Source organism: Takifugu rubripes, chromosome 16 (assembly GCF_901000725.2).
Source record: "Takifugu rubripes chromosome 16, fTakRub1.2, whole genome shotgun sequence".
NCBI classification, from domain to species: Eukaryota; Metazoa; Chordata; class Actinopteri; order Tetraodontiformes; family Tetraodontidae; genus Takifugu; species Takifugu rubripes.
In genome coordinates this window covers 9,989,184-10,015,345 of record NC_042300.1, presented here as the reverse complement: position 1 = coordinate 10,015,345, position 26,162 = coordinate 9,989,184, and the positions used below count along the sequence as shown (strand labels likewise).

At 49.3% G+C, this 26,162-nt stretch overlaps 1 protein-coding gene across 10 annotated transcripts in view; it reads left to right on the top strand.

Moving 5' to 3' along the window:
* Positions 1 to 26,162, top strand: part of gphnb (gephyrin b) — a 55,246-nt gene that overhangs the window by 14,835 nt on the left and 14,249 nt on the right. For 5 of the 10 annotated variants that reach the window (XM_029849382.1, XM_029849381.1, XM_029849379.1 and 2 more), the window contains exons 2-8: positions 4,866 to 4,944; positions 11,086 to 11,143; positions 11,220 to 11,312; positions 13,303 to 13,397; positions 13,583 to 13,649; positions 15,443 to 15,715; positions 16,069 to 16,203. In XM_029849382.1, the coding sequence (XP_029705242.1) occupies positions 4,866 to 4,944; positions 11,086 to 11,143; positions 11,220 to 11,312; positions 13,303 to 13,397; positions 13,583 to 13,649; positions 15,443 to 15,715; positions 16,069 to 16,203 (800 nt within the window). Of the gene's footprint in view, positions 1 to 4,865; positions 4,945 to 11,085; positions 11,144 to 11,219; positions 11,313 to 11,392; positions 11,541 to 13,302; positions 13,398 to 13,582; positions 13,650 to 15,442; positions 15,716 to 16,068; positions 16,204 to 25,280; positions 25,323 to 26,162 lie in introns of those variants that run through there. The other 5 variants (XR_003891228.1, XM_029849380.1, XM_003971739.3 and 2 more) reach the window with 2 other exon arrangements.

Genomic DNA, 26,162 nt, shown 5'->3' with positions numbered 1-26,162 from the left:
TCAATATTTATGGCCGTGTTAATAAAACATCAATACGAGAGGCCTTTTTGTGCGAAGAGCTGCGGGGTGTTGGGGCCGCCGCAGTCTTCAGCTTTTTGCTGCCATTAGGACGATAAAGAGAGGTTCAGGTGGGGAGCGGGCCGGCCGCAGCTTCCACACACAGACCCCCTGCATCAGACGTCAGATGCTGTGACGGGGCCAATAAAGGATGAATGACCGAATGACGGAAAATAAAAGCAGCACGCAGGCAAACTCCTTGCGGGGGCAAAGGAAGCAGCAAAGTCGACATAAAAGTCGACTTTTAGATGTGTCGGTGCGAGAGAGTCCTGGCTTCCTGGTAAAAGGGGGAATTACGCTCGCATGCACTGGCTGTAAGTAATGACTGACTCATGATCGGTTCATCCATCAACTCGATGGCTCGATCAATCAGAAGGCTCGGAAACGTGGATCTGATTTGAGGGATTAGGTTTCCTGTCTTTCCTGAACCTCGGAGGACGTCAGGGACTTTCGCCATTCCTGCTTTGACTCCGTTATCCACCGCGAGGTTTGCTAACAGAAAACATCACCAGTGAAGAACTAAGAAAAGCTCAACTGATGAACTCTCACCTCTGCCCCCCCCCCACCCCCCCCCCCCGCCTCCAGACTTCTCCCCCCTCTTGTTCCTGCTCCTCATAATCCCGTCCAGCTCCTCTCCTTGGATCTGGGATGAAGCTGCGTCCTGGTGTGTCTCTGCTCGGGACGCAGCTGTGAAGAACAGTGATTTTCCCTCGCTTTTGCTTTCTGCCTCTGCACATCAGGTGCACGCGGGGGTTGGGGTGGGTGGGGGGGTTAAATTCTGTCCATGGCTCAGCAGGGGTGCTGTGGTCCGGCCTGGCTGTGGACGCTGGGGCAGCTCTGGATTTGCACCGTGGCCCAGCCCGCCACAGAATTAGGGCGGGGCATTTTTTTAACTTCACGGCCCCCCTCAATGAGCGCGGCAGGGGCAGGTGGAGTGTCATGCGCGTTGCGTAACCCCACCCCAAGCTGACTTCAAATAAGTGGAAATTGAGCCCTTGTTGGCTTCTTTCCCCTCAGATATAAATAGCACTTCCCAAATCTTATCTGGAAACAGTGATGTAGAGGGGAAAGGCTTTGAAATGCAGCCCAAAGATTAGGATCCCTTTGTTCTGCCCCCCCCTCCATTCTGCTTACAGTAAGCCTGAGGATCTGTGTGCATGTGCGTGCCACTCTGCCCATGTGTACACATTCATCTGCATTGCAGTGTGATGCGGCCACTAATGGTACAATAGCATGTGCACATGCGTGGTGGCTGTGAGAGTTTGTGTGACAGTTATTCTGCTTGCGTGTGCACGTGTGTGTGCTGCTGGGTGTGTGTTTGATGATGGCTGCTGCGACTCTGGTGCTTACCCCGCTGCTCCTCTCCGAATTAACAAGGTTGCTAAGATACAGCGGGCTTATATTAGATTTGGTTATCTGCTGTTATTGCTGTTACTATATTTTACTCAGCGCTGGGAAGCCTTTATTAATTTGGAAATTTAGCCTGCCACGGAATGGCGATGATGGTATTTGTGCAGCGCTCCTCTCCTCTCCTCTCTTGGCTAAAAGGGATTGCGGCACTAAAAGCCCCCTAGTCAGATGTCTACCCCACCCTGTTACAATCTGGAGGTGGGTTCACGCTTCTATTCATCATTAAGCCCATTTAATCCGATACCTGCGGCCCAGTGTTTCCTTTTGACGCAGAACAAGTCAGAGAGCGAAGACGCAGGAGGCACTGGTGACACATTTGATGGGGTTCACAGACGTCAGCCCAATCCAGGGTCTGACCTCCGTAGCAAATTCTTTAGAGAAGCGGGTGGGGGGGGTCGTTGACAGGGCTGCTGGTGACACAAGAGACAGTTGCTCAGATGAAGAAGCAGATGCCGCTGCTGCTCAGTGGTTTGGGGCAAAATGAAGCACTTATGTCACAATGATCTGCATTTTAAATACTGAGACGTAATTAGATGCTACTGTCGTGCCATAATAACACTTAAGCGCCGCCTCGTATTTGGCCTGTGAGCGGAGTTTGGCAGCGTCGACTGCCGGCGCTCTTGTTTTCTGATTCCTGTCAGACTGCTGAACCGTGGCAGACGTGTCCAGGCCCAGTGCAGACGTGCGTTCACGTGACTGGGAATCAACTGTCTCCACTGGTTTAGGCCTCATTAGTGAATGTGTGTGTGTGAATGTGTGATTTAGGAGAGCCCTGTGCGAGAGTGGCTAACATGCTAGCATGTTAGCATAGGTTTTAAACACTTGTTAGTGTAAAAATATAAGTTTTGGTCTCAGCTGCATGGAGACTGTGTAAGAGCCACACACACACACACACACACACACACACACACACACACACACACACATACAATTTAGTGTTTCTCAGAAACAGTAGATAATCAAAGCTTGTGAAATGTCGCTCTGTGTTAATCTGTTTGCACTTTGACATCTTTCTGCTTGAGCCAGTAAACGTCCTTGAAAGTTCCCCCATGTCTGGCCTACTTGGAGTGAGAGGTGTGAGGAAGCAGCAACGGGGGGTGATGGGGGGGGGTTCAGCGGGCACACCTCCTCCGCCACTCATCCTCCCCTCCTTGTCTCCAGCTCTTGCACAGGATCGTATTAATATTCCTTTGAAGCCTCTTCCAACTGCAGCCAGATCTCCCCGTCTTCCCTTTTTGCCCCCCGCCCCACCATTTCTTTCTGCCTTCTCAATTCTTCATCAGGGCCGCGGTTTGGGCAACGCCGCTCGCTTCCTGGCCATTTCTGGCAGCAGATGTGAGAGGAAGGGCCTGTTTTGTTACCTACCTTGACAGGTTGCCCTTGGTGAACCCAAGCGTGTCTGCGTGCACGCAGACATATAAAGGGGTGGTGGTACCGAAGCCTTTGACAGAGCATGTTGATTGGTTCAGAATGGTTGCTGCCTCTTGGAGGAGAGTGCAGCGGCTATTTTTAGATCAAGGGGTAGCTGGGAGAGAAAGACTGAGGAGGGTTCAGTGTGTGTGTGTGTGTGTGTGTGTGTGTGTGTGTGTGTGCGTGAGAGAGAGAGAGAGAGAAACACTGCAGTCTTAAAGGAAGTTCCCTTTTCACACAGATGCTGCAGCAGTGCCCCTCTGAAGCCGGTGCAGAGTGAATTCCGTGAAGCTGCTCCCCCTTTTCTGTCCTCCCTCTCTCAGTCCGCCGCCTCTTTCGTCTCTCCCTCTTTCTCTCCTTTTTTCCGAGCTCGCCGTGCAAATGTCAGCACTCCCCCGTGTATTTGCCAGAGCCGAGAGCGATGTCCTGCACCTTGTGTTTACTCTGTCTCTCCAGCGCTGCCCCATTCGTTTCCCTCTTTATCCACCCCTTTTTTTTACCTTCATGATGATCCGTCCATCCTTTGTCCTGCTTTTCCCTTCTCCTCCACCACACCTTTTCATTCCCCAGCTGCATTTTCTTCCTTCACCTCCCTCTTTGCCATCTCTCACACTCATTTTTATCCTCTCTGCCCCCTGTCCTCCTGCCCCCTGTCTCTTTCATGGATCACTACCTTGAATTACAGGATGACATTTTCACTCTCGTCTCTTAACGAGTGCATTGGCGGGGGTTATTTTTATTTTTTTAAATTATAGATGGAAATTCACAGCATCCCAGGCACCGTCGGCCTGTATCCACTGTGGTTTGCATGTATTTTAAGACGCGAGTGTGTCCACTCACATGCGTCCCTTCCCTTCATCCGTCTGTTTCTGCCACCTCAGTTTTTTCCCCCAATTTCCTCCTACCATTTCTTTGTCTTTACCTGGTCTCCCCCTCCGTCGGTCGTTCCGTCCGACTGTGACCGCCGGAGTGACGCAGGTGGCTCCTACCTGCCCTGCAGTATGGGGACCGCCGTGGTGTCTTCGGGAGAGGATGGTCACCTCAAAGCTGTGGCCTCAAACTGAACTGTGTTCCTTCGCAGAAGACAGGAAGGAGGTTCTGAAATCCTGCCGCAGAAGCCTGCGTCATTAATCTAAAGGTGCACGGTCCTGACTGCCGCGGGAGCTGCTCTGGTAGAGCGTCGCCTCTAATTAGGCTCTCATTGAGGAGCCCTGAACATCCTACCGGTGGTCAGTCAGGATTAGAGTGAAGCTCTCTCCCTCTGGAGGAACATTCAGAACTCTGCCTTATTTCATTTTTACACACGTGCGTCAAAGCCGGTGTCGTGATTCCCCCATGAACCTATTAGTCACCTTCGGCATTTGTGGCGATGCTTCGCAGACCCTTTAATGTTAGCCCGACATGCACCTATTCTGAAATTTAACTGTCTGCGCTTGCAAGTAATGCTTTTTAGCCAATTGCAATTTGCTTCATTCAAATTGTGGCCCAATTCTGCTGAGGCAGACATTTGCGCCTCTCGTCATTAAAGTATTAACCCGTTACTGAGTGTTAGCAGCGAAATTGTTCAAAGAAACAGCTCAATCTAACGAACACATCAGCCCGGCGACTTGGATAAAACTGATAATTGTCACTGCTTGGAGCCTGCTAGCATAGCGACAACATGCCTGTGGTCAGACGACAGCGGCGGACTCTACGATCCCCACACATGGCACACACCGACACCATGATCCGGGTCACCCCGGCCAGCTCCGTTCCACTTCCTGGTTACACGCGTTTTAAAGGGTCTGAGGGCCGACGGGCCGCGATGGTGCAGAGAAACCCTGTCAGCGATGCGAGGCAGTCGCGTGCGAGTGTGGTGGGCTCGTTGTCTGCTGTTGTAGTTACACGTTGTTGTGATCCAAAGATGGGGGCGATGTTTTTGTCTGCTGAATTTGACAGTGAGGGCGTTTATCTTTGTGTCTTAATACCGTTTCCGTTTGTTGTTCCAGTGAGCGACAGCTGTTTCCGAAACCTGGCAGAGGACCGCAGCGGCGTCAACCTCAAAGATCTCATCCACGACCCCTCCCTGTGAGTACCAACCTTCTTCCCAACGCGTGCAAAAAAAACAAAAAAAAGCCGCATTGCCATGAAGGCGACGTGGATCCGTGCGTGTATGATTATGTGTTTGAGCCTGTCTGGATTTTTGCATCGATGCAACTGAAAACTAAAAAAAAAATAATTAATTAATATTATTTTCAACTCTATGAAAAGAACAAAAGAGCCACGGCTCTCTCGAGGTTAAGAAAGATACTTGGCAGCTGCAAAGAGTATTTGATCTCGGCCGGTAAAGGAGATGAAATCAACAATGACGCCCTGTAATGGAGCTGCATCACAGCCAAACATGTATATATTTGTTATGGTGAATTATATAAAGTGCATGTACACACAAATTAAAATCGGATCTGGAAGAGCTGGCATCCACCTCTGAAATGAAGGGAGTCTTTTGATCTCAGCTCCTCTGGGAAGCCTTTTTTTCAGCATTTTGATGCTGGGCTGAAGGGATTTGCTTCTCCGCAGCCACGAGAGCAGATTGAACACTGATGTCTGCTGATTCGGCCGCACCGGCGGTTGCAGGTCCTCCCGAAGTGGCTTTCGATGCGTTTCAGGTCGAGTCGGCGCGGGCACTTGAGATTCTCTTTATCCATCCCCTCATTGTTGCCCCTGGATTAAAAGGCTTTTCTCTTTCTTTTAAGAAATTGTGCTGCTTTCTTTGGTGCATTTTCGTTGCCATTCCAAGATAAAGAGCGAAGTTTGATCTCTAATTTTGAACGAGCTCATATTTGATGACACTGGACTGTATATATTCTATACTTACACACGTGTGCTCTGACACACTCCTGTAGATTTGTGGCTGTTCCCCGTCGCTCTCATGCACCAGTCAGTATCAGTCAGTGTCAGCAGACCCACCCCCCCCCCCCCCCCCCCCCCCCCCCACGGGACCCTGGACCGATCCTCGTCACGTCCTTTATGCCATGTCCACTTTGAGGCCGTCACGTGATGTATGTGGCGAGCCTGTGTGACACCGCGAGGGCGAGTGAGGAGGCTTGTGTCATGTGCGTCACGCTAGACAGGGCGGCGGATTACAGATCCATCACATGCTTGTTTGATACACCCCGCGCTGGGAACGATCTGGAGGTGTCGTTGTTCTGGTTGTCACAGCGCACATGGACGTGCTGAAAATCAATTTAGGATCGAGTTCTACGGCTTTTTCTGAACACAGATGATGCACAGTATGAAAATATGGTCCTTTTGGATTCAGTGGCAGGACAGGATCCCTTCATTGTTCCTCCAAATGTTATTTCCCCACTTATTGTGACTCACGCCTGTCGTGTAGTCGATAGAAGCACAAGTGATACTAAGTTACATTACATACAGGAGTTGGACCCTTGGCTTTGATCTTGGCCTATGATCTTTGGAAGATCAAAGATGGAAGTCAGCGCATCCGCAATTCAGAATTCCTGAACATTTCATTGTAGTCAGTTATTTTTCTAGCAGTCAAACAAATTCTGGCTCTCACATAACCTCCAGAGGTATCGATAACCTCCGTACCAAAGAACCAAGACTCCCTTATAGGAAATTTATGGGTGTAGCGCAGCCCCAGTAGACCACATACGTACATATAATTTACAATGTGCTTTAGTGGTAAATACCTTATGATTGTAAATGTGACAGTTTTACTGTTTGATAGCACAAATTCAGCTCTATTTAATATCCATTTTATGAAGGAATCCATTCAGAACATGTTAAATGAATCAAAGGAGATGTTATTCAAGCTCTGGTGCTGTTGCCTGTGTTCAAGGTTAAGTTTGGCACCATAAAAATGCGTTTGAAACCAGCTCATCCCTGTTGTATGAACACAGGTCCCACCATTTTGTAGACGTCCCTGTTCGGTCACATGATCGCCGCCCAATCGCACCAGGGCGCTTTGCAAATGTCGCTTTGGGGTTCAAGGTCAACACACGAAGCTAGATTAGTTTTGGGCATCCGGAGAGTCATCGAGTTGCTATAGCCATCATTCAAACATGTGCAAATGTCATGTTCCAAAAAGAGCAAAGGGTAAAAAAAAAAAAAAAAGCACTTGTAGTCCAGATTAATGGAGCCCAGATGCAGAAACCCCAGGCCCTTCAAGCGCTGGCAGGAAGAGAGGATATAAAACAAGATGATTACGAAGGTCTAATCCTGTTTTCCTCACTGGAGCTTCGCGCGCTATAATGACTTTAACCTATTCCTGGTATCCTGTGCTGCGTTCAAGATTCTGGCCTCCGCACAAATCAAGAGGCACAGAGCCATCAGGTGTCACGGTGGTGCAAGAATTAGTGCTGCCAAGCAAGGATCAGGGCCGACATCGACAGCTATTGTTCACACGTCAAGAGCGGCAGAGCGGCATTTATCAGGGGTGAGATCTGGCTGAGCAACGCCGCTGCTCAACAGCAGGGAAGTTCTGGGTTCAAGCTCCGTCCTGGTCAGGATGAATTGGCTCCCAGAGTCTTTTGAACCGCAGTGTAACCTCTGCGGGCCTTATTAAGAAAATAGTTTAGACAGACACTCTAAAGAGTGGAAGTCTTAAAAAATGGAGCACAACAGCAGGTGTAACGTTGCGATGTTGTGTTGTGCAGACAGAGGTCAGGTCTTTCCCTCAAAGACGTCGGTGGGAGGGTCACGTCGTCTCCGAGGATTTCAGATGGAGAATCCATCCCAGCTCTGGCTGCGACCAGCGCCCTTCGGTCTGGCCCGGGACACGCCCCCATCAGGTCGACCGGCTGGAACGTTGTGCCCCGAATGTGCCAAAGCTGCTGTGGCAGAGGCAGGAAGTGAGAGAGGATGGGGGGGCTATGAGGCCACGGCAGGACACGGAGTGAAAACTGGACTCACACACACACACACACACCCACAAACATGCGTGCGTTTGTGATTAAATCAGCCTCCCTGTGAGCCCAGCGAGCCAAACCGATGTCCGGCCCCTCCAGCACCTTTTGTTGTCACAACCTCTGTCACAATTCTCAATGATCAGGGCTAAAAATAGCCCCAAGTCTATCAGACGAGTGACAGTGGGCCCAATTTTACAGCAAGATGTCACTTTATGGGACAAGTGCACTCCCACACACACGTACAAACACACCAACGGGACTTTCTGACGTGCACAGCGAGAGTGTGGTGTGTTCTCCCCGTATATAGAACTGCTTATTTGATGTATTCACGCAAGGTTGATTTTAAGGTCCAAATATATGAAAGACCAAAAATGACTCAAGCATCAATAGACAGATTTATCTTTACATTTAGTGAAAAAATTGTGTGTGTGTGTGTGTGTGTGTGTGTGTGTGTGTGTGTGTGTGTGTGTGTGTGTGTGTGTGTGCATAACCCTGGGTTGACCCCTCCCTCTGCACTCGGAGCTTTTATCACTGAGGGGGTTTGAAAAGGTGGACCTGTCTCCTCCTCCTCCTCCTCGTCCTCCTCCTCCTCTTCCTCTTCTTCCTCCTCCTCCTCTTGCATGTTGACAGGAGATCCGTTCAAGAGCTTCCCCGCACCAGATTCGACGCCACGCTTCGGCCCGGCGAGATGGCCGAGGGTCCGAGCGGAGGGAGAGAGTGGGGGGGAGTGGGACAGATGGAAAGGGAGGAAGGGGGACATTGATTGCTCGGTGCAAAGCGCTTGTATTAATAATGGAATCACCCTGGCAGATGGGGCTTTTCTCAGAAGTGTCCCACAGATTTGCAGCTGGCTGGCCCGCGCTAGGCTCCACATACACACTTTTCCTCTTTCCTGTTAAGTGTGCTGCCGGCGCTCCGTCGCTCCCTTTCTTGCTCTCCTCACACCGCGGCCCTCGCTCCCGTCCCGTCCTCCTCCTTTTATCCTGCTCTCTGCGCTTGTCATTTATTCATAGAAAGATTTGGCCGAGGCGTCCAGGCTTTCAGGCCAAAAATCCACTGCCAGCCCCCCCCCCCCAACACACACACACCCCCGCTTTTTTATTCTGTGTCCACATCAGGATTTGCGCTCACCTCGAGCGGAAAGCTTTTATTCCAGACAGAAGATCCAGCGCAGCGTGAGGCAGAGCTTCAAAGGTGGAGGCTGGAGGTCAAGCTGCTGGAGGACCCTTCCTCTCTCTTAGACCCTCCTGGATTCACAGCCCACCTTTCTGAACACGTGTGCACGTGTGTGCGCACTGAACAGTGCTCCCATTCAGGAAGTGACAGAACGAAGGTCCCTGCTGATGGGAGCGGTAGAGAAGGACATGGTTTGGAAACCCACCAGGATGGCCCAGACCTGCCGGACGGGAAGGGGGGGCTTTAAATGCATCAACGATGAAGGGCGGATTTTACGGGACTCGGAAGATTTGACCTTCTCGTTGACCTTGATTAATTCCAGTTGGATCCACTCCCCGGTGTGAGAGCCACAGCAGCAGCTGAATGTACGCTGGCGTCTGGGTGGCCTCCTCGACCTCCCCCCACCTCTGAATGGAAACAGAATCCAGGGGTCCGTCCCATCAGATGGAGGCTCGTTTTTTTTTAATGTTCTTCTTATTTTTCGTCTAAAAAAACATTTTAAAGCAGTATTTTGATGTCCACATGTGATATTATTAGCATGAGTGGGCTGATTACTTAATTTGTACTATCAATACATCACCCAAAACTTATGTTGGGGCACATTTATATACATTAAGAACACATATATCGATATATATATATATATATATATATATATATATATATATATATATATATATATATATAAAACACACGTGAGACGGCAGCAAATGCCTCGTCAACACCAGTGCCATTTCACAGAAATAGTGGCCTATCATTACCAGGGGGAAAACGCAACACATGCATTCAGCGCACACACTCACAGTGAACAGCACAGCAGCTACAGGCTTTAGGCAGGACGGGTTGCCTAGGAAACGGTGGGAAGGAACCCTAGTTCCACGAGCATATTTTTATTTGGACTGAAACAGAGAGGAATAAAAACCCCAGGAGAGGGAGAGAGGTGATTTGTGGAGACAGCTCCTTTACTCTCCATAAAGGTAACATGCACAAACACACACACACATATGCACGCATTCACGCACGCACACACACACACACACACACACACACACACACACACACACAGATCTAGAGAAATGCTCTTTCCCTCACAGGAAGGTCAGGGGGGAACGTGTGTGTGTGTGTGTGTGTGTGTGTGTGTGTGTGTGTGCGAGTGTCATGGACTTGTTTTGTGAAGAAACAACTAAGTTTCATCTTTTTTTAGACGCAGACAACTTCCCTCTGAGTTTCCTGCATCTCTCATGGTTGCAGCATCTTGGCGCATTCTCGAGGTGTCAGCTCTGTTGAACACTTAAAGTCACTCTGATGTTAAACAGCGTTTCAAGGTCCAAAAGAGAAGAAAAAAGAATCACTCTGTGCTTTGGAGAGTGAACATTAGATGAGAGCTTCTGAAAGAACCAGTGGCGGACGCTTGGCTTTACCCAGAGTTCATCGGTGTTTGTCTGATGGATTCTATCATAGTGTTTAAATGGCTGACACGGGAGGGAAACATGATGCATTCGTCTCCCAAAAATAGAGCTTCTTAAAAAAGGGGTTACATAAGGAGTGTCTGTGCAGTTTTCACCTTGAGCCTGGGGTTGTTGTTTTCAGGGTGTCCTACCAGATACGACCACAAGAGGTCACTGTAAATTGCAGCAGCACTTTGCTTTCTCCAACCCGTGGAAAATCTTTGTTTAGTACTTTTACATGTTTCTATGTCAAAGGAACCTGTTTTTAAATAAAAGACACTTCTACTATTAATTTAAAACTGTTCCTGTCAACCAAATGCTTCAAAATATCCAATTTTTCCACTTTTTTCATAATAAACCTGATCAGCTTCAGTGTGGCGCCACCTGCATTTACACTCGTGCAGTTTGCTTCTCTGTTCTGTGATTATCAGTTCATGTTTGCTGTAAAGCTGATGGCATTTTGATTCCTCCACTGCAAAATACTGAAAATAACTGTGTTTCTGACATTTAAGTGACTGCACAGATTATTCTCTCTCTCTCGCTCTCTCGCTCTCTCTTTCCCATTTATCCCTCATTTAAGCGGAGTTATTAAAATAAAATAGCAGCAATAATTCTTGTTGTGGCTCTTCATAGAACACCCAGAATCTTTAATAATAACTGTCTCTTGATTTCCTCAGGTTGGGGGGCATGATCTCAGCCTACAAGATAGTTCCTGACGAGATAGATGAAATCAAGGTATGCATTGTATCGGTGGATCTGCACTGATAATCTCCCGCACTAATTGGATGTTCATGCACTTGTGGACCGACAGGAGACTCTGGTGGACTGGTGCGATGAAAAAGAACTTAATCTAATCTTAACTACCGGAGGCACCGGGTTTGCCCCCAGAGATGTCACACCAGAGGTGAGCTAAGGCAACCTTTTTTTTAACGTGTCTTCTTTTGTTTGCTCTATTTGCCTTTTAATGTTTTCATTTCTTCGCAGCGTGAGGGGCTGTTTAAAGGGCAAATCTCCCCTGCTGCGGCTGCGTTCAGAGGCCCTTCAGCGTGTTTTTGCTGATTGCATGTGTTGCAGCGCTGATTAACACACAGAGTAATTAGCTCCAGAGGCACACGGGAAATAAAGAAGTTAGGTACTTATTGACTCGCTTTCTTCAAGAAAAAAAAAGGGTGGGGGGGTATTGCACGGTAAGCAGTTGGAGGATAATGGTTGGCAGGTGTCAGTACGACCGCGCGGCTGCTCCTAATGCAGTGGAATGGAAGGTGCAGCCGATCCAGCTGGAGGGAGCAGGGCTGCAACACTGCAAATGCAAATTCACTTTTTCCCTGCATGCGCACACCTGTGTTCTCAGGCTAACGTGCCCAGTGCTAACATGCATTTTTATCTTCTCCCTAACGCCAGCGTCAGCTTCTTTGTGTTACAGCTGTTTCAGGGGTTTACACGGCTATTACATGCTTTCACCCGACCCCCCCCCATTTTTTCTCTCTCTCTCACACACACACACAGATACACACGGGCAATTTAGCCAGGGAATTGAGCTCTGGTTCTCAGCACTATCACTGGTCCTCATCAATCATGGTCTTTCCTGGAAAAGGGAAGACGTGCAGACACTGTAATCACTGATATTAGCCGCTATCTGATTCAGCCCCACATGCTGGAAACAAGGAAGTCTTTCTCTGGCCGTCTCTAAAAGGCTAGATGAGACCTCGATACCCGCCTGTCTGCATTGTGTTTTAGCTGCCGTCTTAAACAGGACACTCAGCCAGCAGACATAAAACGTGCTGTGGTGTCCCGGCTGACCTGTAGATGTCAGCTACATTGAAAGCCCAGTTTGAAACGATGACGTTTTGTGCCTCATGATGGACGACGGATTCATGTGAGGTCCTCAGGCCTCATGGGCTCCAATCCAGCCGGGTTTTCTGTCCAACCAGACAAGATAAGCTTTTGCCAATGGAAGTGGGATGCCAGGTTAAGGCGCCTCTCTGATAGGCCTGAAATCCCGGCTGGACTGCGGCCGTGGAGGACTGGGTGTGGACCCCCCCACCTGCACCCTGACCAGGTGAAGTCGTTGCCTCATTCTAGATGTGTGGAATTTGATGTTACACACAACTAGATGTGTGTCACTGGAGAGTAATGGCATCAGCGCGGCGATGCGGCGGTTAGTGCTGTCGGCCCGGCCTACATATTTCATCTGTCACATTTTTACGTCTCCATCCTTCCTCTCTCCCTCCCACGCTGGTTCCCTCCTGCACACCTCCCTCGCCAAACTACCCCCTCTCTTCTCATGTGCCCATGATGCCCACATCACTACGGACAGCTAACATGCCGCTAACAGCTAACACTGGAGCTGGACATTAAAAGGCCATGAAAAGGAAGTCCGAACCCATAAATGCTGCAGATGGACCAGCCTTTAAATCTCTGCATCTCCAGTCATTTAAATATGTGGTACAATGTTGTGAAATTCTTTGAATATTTAACAAATCTCATGATCAATAGCAGCGGGTCTTTCTGCTATTTAGGCCGATTAGAAATGGTTTTAAATAAAGCCACGCAGGGCGATGTTATTAAAGAGTAATGGGCTGTTTTTTTTATCGGCATTTGGTGCTTTTGGAGACATGATTTGCAGTTTATGACCGTCTGAACGCTAAACATTCCTCCAGTAATGTTTGTCTGCTCTCATTTTCCTTTAGCTGGTTTCACAGAAGCATCAAGCAAATGTCTACACCTGCCTCCTTAAGCTGCCTCCTATTTTTAGTCAAATGCCTGAAACTAATCCACGGGAATAAACTGTGCGGGATTAGAATAAATCATTTCCTAAATACTTAAGATAGACGCACGCTTCATTAGACTATGATCCGGCTAATGACCCTCCTCTTCATCACACGTCTCCTTAGGCCACTAAGGAGGTGATCGAGCGCGAAGCTCCGGGGATGTCTCTCGCCATGCTGATGGGATCCCTCAACGTCACGCCGCTCGGCATGCTCTCCAGGTGGGACGCACGCTGAAGCTAATGACGTGGGAAAATGCGGATATTTCGGTATTTTCGTGCAGAATGAACACTGGGATTTGTCCTGTTGTCCATTAGCTCAGCCACAACACACTGCGGCTCCACTGTTAGCATCTTCCTGTTGCTCAGACACCGTTTCATTCTCTTGTATTCTCCTTCCTGCTCAGACCTGTCTGCGGGATCCGGGGGAAAACACTCATCATCAACTTACCTGGAAGTAAGAAAGGTTCCCAGGTAGGAAGCACAGCTTTTCACCTCCACGACCTTTGACTTAGAGTGTCCGTCCTAGCCAAAGAAATTCTCTATTTATATCTGTGAATTGAGACAAAGATGCTTAAAAAAAATCTTTGCGGCTGAGAGGATGAGTGGAGAATTCAGAGCTGAGTGGTTTGGTTCTTCACCTCTGAATCTGGGGCCTATTTTTTTCCTGTAAAACATACCTGACACATGAACTCTTGTCAAAACTCAGAAATCCCAACATCATAATGGGACATTTGCTGCCACCACATATGTAGATTGAGGGTAGATGTGTATAAATAGGTCTATTCATATTAATGTGTGTGTGTGTGTGTGTGTTTGTGTGTGTGTGTGTGTGTGTTTGTGTGTGTGTGTGTGTGTGTGTGTGTGTGTGTTTGTGTGTGTGTGTGTGTGTGTGTGTGTGTGTGTGTGTGTGTGTGTGTGCTCCCACCATCCCGTCATCCATCTCCCTCTCACTGACCTGCACATCTGTCTCTGTCTCGTTACGCGCCAGCTTCTCTCGATCGATTTTAGTATTCCTTTTAATCAATTACTCCACCTCTCCCACGTCCGTTGCCGTATTAGTGTCTCTCTCATCAGCTCCCAGTTAAAGTTAACGACACAAAGTGCCCGTCGCAGGCTTTTATTACCGAGACGTGCCGTCATATCTATAACAAGGACGTCCAAACGAGCCAGACACTTGTTGTCTTTTCACCACCAAAGTAGCGTATAAATGATCTTTTTTCTTCTTTTATTCTTACCTTTTAATTTCCAAAGACTCATAAAGTGTGATATTAGTGCTCAGAATGTTTAGAGTTTGGATAAGGGCCATTTCTAAAACATCCGTCCTGGTCCTGAACAACAGCTGCACGTTCGTAGCTTTAGCTTCGGGCTCGTGTGCCGCTTCTATCTGCCCTACCAGCAGGGGGCGACAGCGGCGCCACATTTCCCGTTCAATCATGAGCGTCGACAGAACCTGTTGCTGTCGCAGCTCCCGCTCTTTATTTGTTTCCACTTCGAACAAATTAGAGTTAGAGATAACAAAGGCTGAAAGCTAAATGGGACATTGTGAGGACAACTGGGGTAAAGTTAATCTAACAATTACACAAACGCTTTCTCCCTGTGTCTCACTCGTCTGGAGATCTTCTCCTCTTCACACACCCCCTCTCATCTCGCACACATGCACACACGCACACCTCCACATCTGCTGGTGATGCTCAGATGCGCATCACACAGGAGACGTGCATGTGTCTGTGCCCATCGTTTGGTCCCACCAATGTTTTTTACAAAGGGAAGGCTGGGACATCCACGGGGTTTAAATTCAGTCCAATTCAGATTAAGATGTTAAATCCGGAGCGGTGGATGCGGTTCCTCCAAAAGCCTGTTCCCAGTCGGTAGAGATAAGTGTGGGGGTGATTAATAATGTAGCCTCCCACTGCCCTAAAATACACAGCATGATAAATAATTTCGCAGATTAGCTCTTGTCTTGGGAGTGAGGCGAGTGGAGCATTTAGCATAGCTGAGGAGCCCACAGGCACAGTGACACACAGAAGGAAACAGAGACGGCACGCGGGGGGTGAAAGTAGCCAGAGGGGGGCGCTGTGACCTTCTGAGGGGGAGGAAGTCGTCTCAATCCAGGTCCTCAGTAGATTGTCATGTGCATCAAAGTATCCCGCAAGACTGTTTGTTAAAAGCAAAGTAGTTTGTCAGTATTTTTATATGCATATTTTTAGGGGTCTCGTCTCTTTGCGTCGCCCCTGACGTTCTCTCCATATCCTCTCGCCTCCTAGGAGTGTTTCCAGTTCATCCTGCCAGCGCTGCCACACGCCATCGACCTTCTGCGGGACGCGGTGGTGAAGGTGAAGGAGGCCGCGGACGAGCTGGAAGATCTGCCGTCGCCGCCGCCGCCCCTCTCGCCTCCGCCTAACAGCTCGCCGCGCCGGCAGACGGAGGACAAGGGCGTCCAGTGCGAGGAGGAGGATGAGGAGAAGAAAGACAGCGGCGTGGCGTCCACCGAGGACAGCTCGTCCTCCCATATAACAGCCGCGTCCATCGCTGCAAAGGTACCAGGTCAAAGGTCGTAACACACGTGTCATATGTTAACAGCAGTAACGATTTCTCACGGACGACGGATGACGGCTGCCAAGCTAAGGCTAAAGTGAAGCTTTGACGATGTGTCCATCACCTGTCACGACTGCGCATGTCTGAACATACATCTCTGTGTGCAGCCATCAGCATCCACTATGTCTCCATACCCATCATCCTTTTCTGCCCTGGGTGCAGCCTCATTGCTCTGTAGTCAAGGTAACAGCTCATCCCACGCTCACGTCCCCATCGTTCCGCAGCGCTTCCCCGTTCGGCTCACGTGAACGTCCATGCCGGAGCTCACGGTGCGTCATGTTGTGTGCCCGTGCAGATCCCAGACTCCATCATCTCGCGGGGTGTGCAGGTGTTACCCAGGGATACGGCCTCGCTCAGCACCACGCCGTCAGAGTCGCCCCGTGCCCAGGCCACGTCCCGCCTCTCCACGGCCTCCTGTCCGACGCCCAAAGTGAGTACACACAAAGTGCATGTTGAGCTGCAGCCAACGTTAGCGGCGCGTTTCCGTCCTTGTTGCTTGGCAGAGCAAAGAGAAAGAAAACTCATTTAAAATCAGCAGTTTCCACTCATGAATTCAGGACAAGATCTTCAAGCCTCTCCTTTTTGGTACGCCAGCTATGAAAATGGTAATGCAGTGCCTTTCCCTGCCGGGACGGAACGCACAATAACCAAAGATCTTCATCATATTATATTATATCATATTTACATGGTTGAGTGACTTTCAGGTGATATTTCATTTGCAGATTTCAGACTGTTTCTAGCAGCAAAAATTGGATTTGTTCTAAAACAATCGGTGGTAATCGGCCTGTGAACGCAGCATAGTCACTAGAGAAAACAACAGAGAATCGCTCCTGCGTGGCAGCATCCCGCTGATGCTAACTAGACAGATGCTAGTTAGCATCAGCGAGAGAATCGCTCCTGCGTGGCAGCATCCCGCTGATGCTAACTAGACAGATGCTACCGTCTGACCTCCCATTTGCTGTCCTTATTTAATTTTTATTTGCATGATTAACACATTATTGGTACAAATTTGCAGTGTTCAATTGAACCATCTTCTCCTTGAATTTATTCGCCAACACGACTCACGGGACCCAACAGGACGTGCAGCTATCAGATCAGTGCTTCTATTTGTCTGCAACAGCTCAAAATGTTCTCAGAACTCATCAGTACCGACTGGCCGACTGGTCACCAGTACAACGGTGTTCTCGCCCAGTGTGGCAGCTTCAGCTACTCTCTGTTTTGTGGTTGTGCGACTGTTGTATGTCCCAATCTTTTATTTTGTTACTTTCGAGTGTGTGTTTTGTGTTTATGAAGGCAGGTTGTGGGTCACCGTGGATGACAAATGCAACTCATGACAAGCTGCTCATCGCGGATCAAATGTCCGGGTGCTCATGTTTCCGTCTCCCCAGGAGGTTTTTCTAACGCAGAGCGGCATCAAAGCTCCGTGTTTCCTGTTTCCCTCTCTGTCTCCCACCTCATCTGTCAGTGTCACATCTTCATGTGCCTGGACAGCAGGCAGGTGCTGTGAGGAACAGATGAGAGGAGGTTGCCATGGGAACAGAGGGATGAAATTTGAACGGAGAAGGGAGAGATGCATGCATGTTCAGGTCGGGAGAGGAGAGGAGAGGAGAGGAGAGGAGAGGAGAGGAGAGGAGAGGAGAGGAGAGGAGAGGAGAGGAGAGGAAGGAGAGGAGAGGAGAGGAGAGGAGGAGGAGAGGAGAGGAGAGGAGAGGAGAGGAGAGGAGAGGAGGGGAGGGGGGAAGGGGAGGGGAGGGGGGAAGGGGAGGGGAGGGGAGGGGAGGGGAGGGGAAGAGGACGGGAGGAGAGGGGAGGAGAGGAGAGGAGAGGAGAGGAGAGGAGAGGAGAGGAGAGGAGGGGAGGGGAGAGGAGGGGAGGGGAGGGGAAGAGGAGAGGGAGGGGACGGGAGGAGAGGAGAGGAGAGGAGAGGAGAGGAGAGGAGAGGAGAGGGGAAGGGGAGGGGAGGGAAGGGGGAGAGGGGGGAGAGAGGAGAGGAGGGGAGGAGAGGAGGAGAGGAGAGGAGAGGAGAGGAGAGGAGAGGAGAGGAGAGGAGAGGAGAGGAGAGGAGAGGAGAGGAGAGACAATTGCAGTAATTCAACCTAAATGTCGTTGGCTCTTGGCTTTGTTCGGGGTTCTGTTTGCCGTCTTGTTTCCATCCCGCGCTGCTTCACCCACCTCCACCTTTTCTCCTCGCCTCTGGGCTCCACGCTCCACCTTGTGGCCACCTATGATTGTTAAACTGAGTTGTTTCTGACCACGGACGAGAAGCGGAGAGATTGGATCGGAAAATAATTGGACGACAGGGAGCTTCGGCGGTCTCGGCTCTGCACTGATGCATTGTGGGTGCTCTGCTTCATATTTTCCTCCCCAACAGGCTGTGCATAAAATGGGCTCACACGTGTCTTCTGCTGAAGCCTTTCACTCCTCATGACCCAGATTTAGAATGGCCAACCTGTCACAATGACACTGACCACATTAGTCTGTGTGTGTGTGTGTGTGTGTGTGTGTGTGTGTGTGTGTGTGTGTGTGTGTGTGTGTGTGTGTTCACATTTAATACATATTGAGAACTACTCATTCTACCAGCAAAGTGGGGCCGTGTTTGTGAAGTGGGGCCACTTTGGCTGTTGAGGGTTCAGACATGGTTTCAAGGTTAGATTTAGGTTAAAGTTCGGGACCTGGGTAAGGTATCAGGTCTATGAAATCCCCACAAACATAGAAAAGTGAGGGTGTGCGTGTGTGTGTCAGGCAGCAGACACTTAAGAGCTTCTTCCAGTATGGCTCTCAGTTTGTTTAGACTCCAACTGCAGCTAGATTCCGGTGAAAAGCAGCCATATGTTGTATGAAATTCCCACAATCCATACAGCTTCTGACAGCAGTGTATGTGCAGCATGTTCCTGGAGCCAGAGCCACAATGGTTCTGTTCAGCGAAGCATGTCATCCATCTCTGTGGGCTGCTTTAGCTTGTTCCTAGGGTCTTTTTGCTAATGCTACACAATGGCTTTGAGGCATGTGTGGACTAAGGCTTTATCTTCATAACAGCCAGTGTCGCACACACACACACACATACACATACACACACACACACACACACACACACACACAAGGAAACGCTCGAACGCTCTCCTCCCCAGGAGCATTTTTGGAGCTACCGGTGGATGACACATGTGTAAAGGGGCATTTCACCCTCTGATTTAGCTCTTCTTGGTTTTCATGTTCCATGCCTGCCCCGTGGAAGAGACAAGTGTGAAAATTCTGACCTGTAACAATGACACAGGTCATGACAGCATTGGATAGGCCCACTAATACTTCCTTTAAATTTCAAGAAGACTAAACCAGACCCAGAGCGTTCTAGGGGGCTCCATCTCCCATCTAACCCTGGAGCACCCTGGAGCTCGCTGGTGCCCGCGCAATTAAGATGAATATAGAAACCATGTGCTCTCTTTTGGAATCATGGCGCCAGGTCCGTTTGAGTATGCAGAAAGAAACATCTCCAAATGGACCAGCCGGACCGTCATGCACAACAGACACGCACACCTACAGGGAGGGCAGTTGTACCTTCCACTCTTGTGAGCATTTAGTACAGTTATGTAATGATGAGCTTGAATTAATGAAGCATTTTGGAGATTGGACTTTGAGTCAGAGTATGGCTGACAATATGGGTGCGTGTGTGTGCACGTGCGTGATTAAGGGTAATGTCTGTCAACCTGCATGTTAGTTTTGTCCACTGGCTGTTGAATATAAAGGCCAGAAACCTCACAGCAGGTCCAAACCAGGTGCTGAATTAACCTACAGATGGGTCCGTATATCAGGAAATGCAGAAAAGACTCGTTTCTGTTATGCAAATTGATGTTTAATGGTAATCATGGGTGGTTTTTTCTCTTCCGCTACTGATCTGAACTGCAGGCAAAGTTACAAGCGAAGGCCCCAACCTGCGTGTCGATGCCTTGTAGTTATAATTAGGGACAGGCCACTTATTGTCTTGCCCAGTTTGAAGATTCTCCATCAGAATTCTGTGAGGCTGCATCAGAAGCTGCTACGAACCAAAACAGCCATGGTCATTAATATTCAGGATAAAAGATTCTGGACATGTTCCGCATGCGGAGGGGTGGCCGAGCAGACTCTGGCAGCTGAGATTAGCTTTCCAGACGCCTTCATCCTTATGTGGCACATTTTCCTATTTACCATGATCTGACACTGTCAAGAATGTATGTTCATGTCAAAAAAGAAAGGAAAAGTAAGTGATCGCCTCATTATATTTTAGCAACAGTTCATTTTTAGCTTTAGCGCATTTGCTAGCCTTTTCCACCTTCCTTCCTTCCTTCCCTCCTCTCAAAGCTGTAAAGATGGTGCATCCACAAATCTTCCCATAAACTCTTTTGGGTGCTTATAATAAAGGACGCCCGTCGCCGTGCGTGAATTTCTTGATGTATGACTTTGGCGTCAAGGCCAAGGCTTATGGAAATCAATTACTTTTTCTTCATTGGAATGCAGGGAAACAAGTCACTCACACAGGCGCTGCCGTAATTTTAGCCACACTTCCTCCAATTGATCTCCACTGTGGACATTCTAGAGTCCACACACATGTAGATCAGGTGTGCAGACAGGCAGGTTGGTAACGCGGAGGCTGTTATCGTGGTTGTGGGTTTTAAATGGTAGCAGATGTGATGGTCAAAAGGAGACAACTCGTCGCCAGGCGCGGTTTCATCGCTCGCAAATCAGTGCAGATGAGGGATCATTGGGAATGTGAGGTGGCCTGACGGACGGAGATGAATGGATGATGCTCCGCTCATGTGGAGACGCACCATTCCGATGTCAGATCAGCCAGCCAGAGTGTGACGGATCGATTTTCCCCAGATTTAAGCCCTGCACCCCAGATCAGAAGAGAACTCACACCCTGCTGTCCATAACGGGACCATACGTGTGTGTTAAAGATGCGTTGGATTAGAACAGAAGGAACATTTTATGAGCATGTTTGAAAGCCCCTCATACTGAAGGCTGGAATACCACGTGGATATGCTCCGAAAATGCCGAGCTTCCTTTCTGGACCCAGGGAGGAAGATCTGATATGATTCGCCAGACACCAGGTAATTCAAAAGTCAGCGAAAATCACAAACAGACGCTTTATAGACCAAGCATAGAAGAATTCCTTCAGGGGTGCGCCTGCAACCAATTGAGGGAGTTCCCCTGCTTCCACTTAACCAAACTAGGATTTTTGGAAAGCTTGTGCACCTGAAACTGGACCAAACTTAAAATGGGTCTCCAGCCTGAGCTGCTAGGGTTCCAGCCTCAGTTGCACTCACCTATTTTACCTCCTTGTGCCTCGTCTTGAGCGAGCTTGTGTCCTCGAACTCGTAATGATTGTGCTTCTTACACTGTTCGTGACCATTGTCAGCGTAGCTCACATGTTTATTCCCGTGTGTGAGCACCAGATGGGGCCTGGTCTCCACCTTTGTGCGCTGCTGGTTTGGCCATTTGTGTGGGAACGCTGGATGTGCGTTATCGTCCTCCTTCAGCAATGCGCACGGCTCATGAACTGTCTCTTCATCTCATAGCCCGCTGGAGAATTTATTACAGAGGGAGTGGTGGTGGTGGTGGTGGGGGGGGGGGGGGGGGGGGCTCCCAAGGAGAGATGGAAGGGTGAGTGGGAGGGAGTGAAACAGGAAGAGAGAGTGGTAAAGACAAAAAAGATGTAAAACGGAAAAGAAGGCGATCGTTTCCGAGGAAAGTTTGTCCGTCCGACCCGCTGGGCGCTCGTCTCACGGCTGATTGTGGAGAACACTTGATGTCACCATGGATTTTCCAGTCGGGAGTGGCAGCACGGAGAGGGCAAAGGAGTGAGAGAGAGCACGGCTCAGGAGGGGGTGAGACAGGCGCACTCGCCCACAGGACATGGTTGTATGTGAGATTTAGCTCGGCGGCGTATGTGCTGCTATATGCCCTCCCCCCTGACCGACTCGATGTGCTGCTGTTGCATTTCCTCCTGCATCCCTCTCTCTCTCTCTCTCTCTAGCTCTCTCGCCTACAGTTAGCCAGTCTCTTAAAAGTGTGTGTCAGTGTGTGTTCTTGGCTGCTAGTGACGAGGACCTCATTCTGTTTGGACTCCAGGCAGAAGATGGTGAGTATTTCTGTCCTGTATATCGAGAGATCAAGAGAATATTTACAGATGTGGAGGCTGTGTGTGTGTGTGTGTGTGTGTGTGTGTGTGTGTGTGTGTGTGTGTGTGTGTGTGTGTATTTTGAACCTCACTGCGATGTGGTGGAACGTGTGCTGCGGCCGAGGGTGCTTGTGCTGGATTAGGTCGCCGTGGACTTTGGGGGGGTCTATGGATGTGTTGAGGGGGTGTGCTGAGTTGGGTGACTTGGACTCTGAATGGGGGCTGAATTAGACTAACAGGTGGGGGAATACAGGACAAAAAGATTAATGTTGTGGTGGTGGTGGTGGTGGTGGGGGGGGGGGGGGGTTGAACACCGCGCCTCCTCGGTGTTCAAACGGGATGCCAGTCACCCTCTCAGCCAGATAAGCCCTTTTCCTTCTTTTCATTTTTTTTAATTTTCATTTGGCCACAGCTTTCATCCAGAGAGCCCCCAAGCGACAAGAAAGTAACCATAGAGCCCTTTGATACTGATTCCTCCTCCCCGGAGTTTTGTGCCCCCCCCCACCGCCAGTCACTAACAGATCAGCTGGAGTGTGACTGCGGGCGACACACAGGGAAGAAGTGGCGACACCAGCACCTTCACCGTTGGCGACGGCCTCGGAGACAGGATCAGGCGGCGGCGGGACGTTGACGGAGAATTAGCTAAATGTCAGGAGGGCAGAGAAGCGTTCCTCATGTGTGAGGAGCCGACCCCCCATGGCCTGGAGTCGCACCTCGCCTCTCCCTTTTCTGTTGCATCTGCACAAATGGCGTTCCCATAAACACGGGATTTAAGTTCCCAATCCTTCCTTGTTTCTACTGAGGAGCATTTTTCTTAATGGAATATAAGTAATTTCACCATCTCAAGGGCCAGCTGGGACTCAGCGTTCCCAGCATGTCCTCCACGGTCGAACCTGTGATGACTCACCCGTCAGTCCGTGGAGGCTTTTGTATTTTCATCCCTGTCTCACCTCACGTTAGCATGACTCGCCTTCCCAAAGTAGCGCTGCAGCAGCTAAAATGGGGGTGACAGCAACGTGCGTGTGTACGTGGCCACGAACAGAGAGGCGCTAACATGTCGGCTCAGCGGCTGATTCATAAGGCGAGCGGGAACTTGTGCGTGAGAATAATGCACGGAGCAGAGAAAGCAGGCCTGGCGTCGGGGAAAGTGCTCTTTTGTCTGTGAGCGTGCACGTTTGAACAGCCTCTCCTGGTGCACCCATCAAACATTTGGGTCAAACTGCTGAAGGCTTTTCATCAGAATCACTTTAAATGAAGACACTGTGCTTATCCGTGTGCACACGGAACATGTGCGCTGTTATGAGGATACAGATGAAGAGTGCACGTGACTATGTCCGCTCCAGTGCACGCGCCTCACATCCATACGTGTAAAGCTTGCAGTAGAAAAAAATAAGTGGATGAGCTTAAGAATGTCCATTGAGCATGTGGGTACGAAGGCAGGTCTCCAGCTCCAACTTCCTGTCGTCTAGGCAACCCATTAAACGCATCCGTTTATTCCTCGTAAGCACAAGACGGTCAACGCTGACGAATGCTGCAGCCTCGCATGTCCAATACCCTGCAGCTGATAGGGCAAGAAGGTAGAGCTAAAGCCCCCGTAGCAGAGTAAACGATGTCCCATGCAGGAAATGTGTCCCGTCCTCGTTCCCAAATGACAACGTGATAAAGACGTTAGCTCGTTAGAAGCTAAAGTCAGTCATTCCAAGGCAGAATTGTTCCGTTAATTATATTTCAAATCCATCATTTTACCCTGAATGCAGCTCTGTGTTCTTTCCATGAGGGTTAGCTTGACCTGCGGCGGTGTCTGGCGATGCTCGTCGGAGCCATATCTGTAAAGACGGACGTAAGAAAGGTTTCCAGAGAATAAATGGGTTTCTATGTTCAGCCAGTCAGTTTTGATTGTGACTCATGCACCACTTCCTGTGAGTGAGAGCAAAACACACTTAGCAGGTGGTTAGTTATCACACACTTTGAATGATTGTGAAATGCTCTTTCACAGGTGTGAGTCAGTGTTTCATCAAAGCCACAGAAGCAGTGATTAGACGTCCAGCTCTTACGTGATAAAGATAAACGAAAGTGTTCATTATAATAGTCGAAGAGGGTTTTTCAGCGTGCGAAAATGCTGCTTGAGTCAATTAAAAATGCTTTGTTTTAGTATCTCGTTCCAACCGCTTTTGTTGGGTCCTCAGAACTCGTCAGTGTATCGTTCCTCATATGGGTTACGCATCCATCACTCAAAGGAGGGAGCGTCTCGGCACAAGAGTCCTGTGGAGAAGAGACGCTGATGCAGGCGGACAGGCCCTGACATTCTCAAATATGATTCGGGGAAGCCATCCATGCCACGATCCCAAAACACTCTGGCAGCACCCACACACAGTCCTGGGGACTAAAATCCAAAACTCGGGGCCCCGGCTGTCCGAGACAGGGACGTTTTCGTGATTAACGGGAAACTCAGCTTCCGTTTCACATTAAAACTGCCAGCCGTTGCACACTGAAACTGGAATAAACTTTATTCCAGATGTGACTTTTCTCCTGATAAGTGAAAGTTGAGACCGACCCATTTACCGACGCTCAGTGAATGCAACCAAATGGAACCAAACACACGCTGATTGATGAGCTAGCTGCTAATGATTAGAGAGCCTGTGAGGATTATACAAAGCTTTTAAAAAGAATTCACAGGCTTTCTGATCCTATACTAATTTAGGATAATTCACCCCCCCCCCCCCCCACCCCATATGATATTGAGGATGAATGAGGATGTTGAGGATGTGACATTAGAACTATCGCAGGACATCCTCCTTATCTGTGGCTTGCTGGAGGGATAAGTGGGACTTGCTGCTAATCTAATTTCACATCCAATAATAATGTGTATGTGTCCATTTTTCATTTCTTCCTGCTGGCCTTGACACTAATACCAAGTGCTCTGGAAAAGGGTCGGATCACTTTGTGGAATTCTTTTAGGTCCCGTGATGTCCAATGTGGTGACGTCCCCTGTGAAAAGCTCTTCTTCTGTTATTGTGACAGGAAGTGAAAGCCGACCCGCTGTCCTGACCTGACCCGCCCACTTCAGTCCTGTCCTGTCTTGTCCTAGCCTCTCTTGTCCTGTCCTGTCCGCTCCAGTCTTCTCCTGTTGGCCATGCCCTTGGCTGCCTTTGGCCCCTCTGAAACAGTCACACAGAGACCTGTCCTGCACCGGTCCTCCGAACAGACAGGGGGCACTGTCTCTTTACAGACCCAGGCTCTGTGTGCCTCTGTCCCCTGCTTATCCTGGCCTTGGCTCTCGTAACCCTCTTCTCTTCTCCCCTCCCCCCCCCCCCCCCCCGTTTCTCTCTTCTCTCCCTATCTCCTCACTGCACCAGGCGCGGCTTCCCTCCTGTTCATCCACCCTAAGCATTGCTGAGGTACTCCTGCACCAGTTCTAATGCATCTTTCAGGCTAACCCTCCATCCACAACCACAATCCTTACTTCCTGCCTGGCACGACTGCTTCCTGTTGTTCCCCTGTCATGTTTGCCGCCCCGTCCTGCCATCTGCCTGTCATTGTTTTACCCACAATGCTCTCTGCCTTCGTGTGGATGTGGTCTCGTGTCGCAGGTATTGGACATCTCTCCCCTGTTCTGTATCAGACCTTCGCCGTGTTTCCAACCAGAACAAACCTCCATCACCCGGTGCAACAGCTGCTTTTCAGCCTCAGAACTGAAGTTGAAAGATGCTTGAATAATGTGTTTGAGCAAAAGTCCGATGTATTTTTGCCCTTGCCCCCACCCCCACCCCCCTTTCTCTCTCTGTTAACACACCCCAGTTCATGCACTGCTCACACACAAGAGCCTCTGGTGATGGTGAAGTTAGCGTTCCGCAGCTCGTTCCTCTGGTCGAGGCCCAGTGGCCGGCACCAGAACATCCCAGTACGGCCTCTGACTTGATGGTTCATCACTTTATGTGTGTGTGTGGGGGGGCATTTAAAGAAAATATCAAAATCTATTATTGTTTTTCATTTAAGAATCATTTGTGTTTGATTTGAACATTGTCTGTTTATTTAGTCTTTAGTTTTATTTAACAGTATATACGGGACACCGCTGTATATATAAAATTTGCTGATTCAGTTTTTTTTATTAGTTTTTAAGATTTAATCAGAGCTTATTTTGCTTTTTTTCCTTTATCCCAAATGCTCATTTGTACCACTGTGCTGTTTTTATTGCTATCAATTTCCACCCAGATATCAGTGATGACCAAAACATCTAA